Source organism: Limulus polyphemus, unplaced genomic scaffold, assembly GCF_000517525.1.
Source record: "Limulus polyphemus unplaced genomic scaffold, Limulus_polyphemus-2.1.2 Scaffold3540, whole genome shotgun sequence".
Classification (NCBI taxonomy): Eukaryota; Metazoa; Arthropoda; class Merostomata; order Xiphosura; family Limulidae; genus Limulus; species Limulus polyphemus.
The window spans coordinates 34,120-37,227 of NW_013669150.1; the positions used below are offsets into that span (position 1 = coordinate 34,120).

The following is a 3,108-nucleotide window of genomic DNA, read 5'->3' on the forward strand; positions in this document are numbered from 1 at the left end:
CTATGTATTTGCCAAGACTGTAGTTGAATGAATCATAAGTGGACAGTATAGGTCATAGGGGGCAGTCCTGCTTGTGTGTTTTAGGAATGGCATAGTGTTGTGGTGTGCGTGAATCAGTTTTACATAGATAAAAATAAAGATCGTCAGTAGTTAAATTATCTTTTTTCATTTGTAATAAAATTCTGTTTAATTGTTTTTCGTGTGTTTGTTAGGTTGTTTGGGATGGCTTTGAATTTCTTTTTGTTGGAAGGGATGTCGTTCATTTTGTCGATGTATTCTGAATTGTTCATGATGACAGTGGTGTTGCCTTTATAATCTTTTAATGTTAGTGTTCTTTTTAAGATTATAAATGGATTTGATCTCGTTACTTGTGAGATTACTTTTCAGTTTATGGGATTGGTTGACTATAGTAATAGTCTTGTTTGAGAATTCTTTAAAAAAGTTATTTAAAATATAGTTTTTCTGAACTTTGGGCAACCATATTTTGTTGTAGTTGCCTGTGATTAAAAGTCTGTTGGTTGATTGTCATGGATTTCTTCTTTCTGTAGTTGGAGGATGTTTGAGGTAGAGGTGGTCTTATGTAGTGGGTCACTAGTCTTCTGGCTAGAACTTCTAGACACGCCTTGAACTCTAGGCATGGAGTTGTTTTATGGTTGACGGCAAAATTGAGGCCTTTGAATTCACCACAGGAATAATGTTGATTTCTGAATTCTAAACAGTTTACCTATTGAGTTTTAGTAACAACCAAGTAAGAAAGATATTTAGCTATTTGTTCATCTTGTTGATTGCACTTTAGACAAACAGGTTACCTATCGAATTTCAGTAACAACAAAGCACGAGAAAAATTTAGCAATTTGTTAATCTTGTTGATTGTACTTTCGACAAACAGTTTACCTATCGAATTTCAGTAACAACAAAGCACGAGAGAAATTTAGCAATTTGTTAATCTTGTTGATTGTACTTTCGACAAACAGTTTACCTATCGCATTTCAGTAACAACAAAGCACGAGAGAAATTTAGCAATTTGTTAATCTTGTTGATTGTACTTTCGACAAACAGTTTATCTATCGAATTTCAGTAACAACAAAGCACGAGAGAAATTTAGCAATTTGTTAATCTTGTTGATTGTACTTTCGACAAACAGTTTATCTATCGAATTTCAGTAACAACAAAGCATGAGAGAAATTTAGCAATTTGTTAATCTTGTTGATTGTACTTTCGACAAACAGTTTACCTATCGCATTTCAGTAACAATCAAGCAAGAGAGAAATTTAGTTATTTGTTTGTTTGTCTTGTTGAATGTAATTTGGACTAAGTTACAATCTCTCAGAAGAGCTTCAACATCAAGAACTTCACCTCATCAGATGGATCAGACAGAGTTTTCATCAAAACTGGAAAGAGTACTTCGATATGTTTGAACATCTGAAAAACATACAATAAACAATGCTTCAAAAACTACTTCTAGAAAAGAACAGCTTTTGTATTAAAAGATCACTGCTCTTCTAATCAATCTCAAACATAATCACAACTACAAAGATCACTGCTCTCCTAATTAATCTCAAACATAATCACAACTACAAAGATCACTGCTCTCCTAATTAATCTCAAACATAATCACAACTACAAAGATCACTGCTCTCCTATACAATCTCAAATATAATCACAACTACAAAGATCACTGCTATCCTAATTAATCTCAAACATAATCACAACTAAAAAGATCACTGCTACCCTAATTAATCTTTCACATCATTATTTTAATCAACTTAATCAATGATTCACTTCAATTTCTTGATCATATAAAAATCCATGAGAGCTACAAATCACTCCCACAGAAATTTGTTTAAGAGTGATTGCTCTTATCAATATTTTCAGTAAATCATTGAAAGTCATATCCATCTTCGATGACGAGGAACCCACTTTGAGACTAATAATTCTTGGAGATGGCTTGAATGGGTAATGAATAAAAACTTTAATATGAGTTTAACATAACAGCAAATGTACAACGTTTCAACAAGGTTTTGTCATCATCAGGTACAAGTAGTTTACACTGACACAGATATATATATATAAAACCCTCTTCTAATTGTGCAACAATATCCAGTCATGTGACCTCATTGTTCCATACTGTGTGTGTGTAAACTACTTGTACCTGATAATGACAAAACCTTGTCGAAACGTTGTACATTTGCTTTTATGTTAAGCTTATATCAAAGTTTTTCATCATTACCCATTCAAGATGTTTCCAAGCATTATTGTGTCAATCTATTCTCATTTTAATGAGGGGTATTTCAGTTTGAGTCAGTTGCAATTGCAATTATTTATTTAAACATCCTATAATTTAACATTTATTTTACCTTAATCACTGGTCCATTACACTGTTTAACAATATATCATCTGAGGTCATCTAAACACCCTATAATTTAACATTTATTTTACCTTAACCACTGGTCCATTACACTGTTTAACAATATATCATCTGAGGTCATCTAAACACCCTATAATTTAACATTTCTTTAATCTTAGCTTGTATTGCAATAGTTTTAACAAATGCTATAATTGTGGTTATAAAAACACTTTCTTTTCTAACAGCTTATTAAAACACTATTTTATTCCCAACAAACTCGTGTAGTCATTATAGTTAGATGTATGGTAGAGTTTGTTGGGAATTAAATAGTGTTTTAATAACCTGTGAGAATATAGTGTAGTCATTATAGTTAGATGTATGGTATGTATTCTCACAGGTTATTAAAACACTATTTAATTCCCAACAAACTCTACCATACATCTAACTTACCATACATCTAACTATAATGACTACACTATATTCTCACAGGTTATTAAAACACTATTTAATTCCCAACAAACTCTACCATACATCTAACTATAATGACTACACTATATTCTCACAGGTTATTAAAACACTATTTAATTCCCAACAAACTCTACCATACATCTAACTATAATGACTACACTATATTCTCACAGGTTATTAAAACACTATTTAATTCCCAACAAACTTCACCATACATCTAACTTTTATGACTACACTGTATTCTCACAGGTTATTAAAACACTATTTAATTCCCAACAAACTCTACCATACAT

At 31.5% G+C, this 3,108-nt stretch overlaps 1 protein-coding gene across 3 annotated transcripts in view; it reads right to left on the minus strand.

Annotated features, from left to right (window-relative positions):
* Positions 1 to 3,108, minus strand: part of LOC106469551 (protein VAC14 homolog) — a 33,950-nt gene that overhangs the window by 10,264 nt on the left and 20,578 nt on the right. For all 3 annotated transcript variants that reach the window (XR_002612871.1, XM_022398091.1, XM_013930047.2), the window contains one exon: positions 1,357 to 1,422. Coding sequence is in view for 2 of the 3 variants with exons in the window: in XM_022398091.1 (XP_022253799.1) it covers positions 1,357 to 1,422 (66 nt within the window). In the remaining variant the exon portion in view is untranslated. The remainder of the gene's footprint in view (positions 1 to 1,356; positions 1,423 to 3,108) is intronic.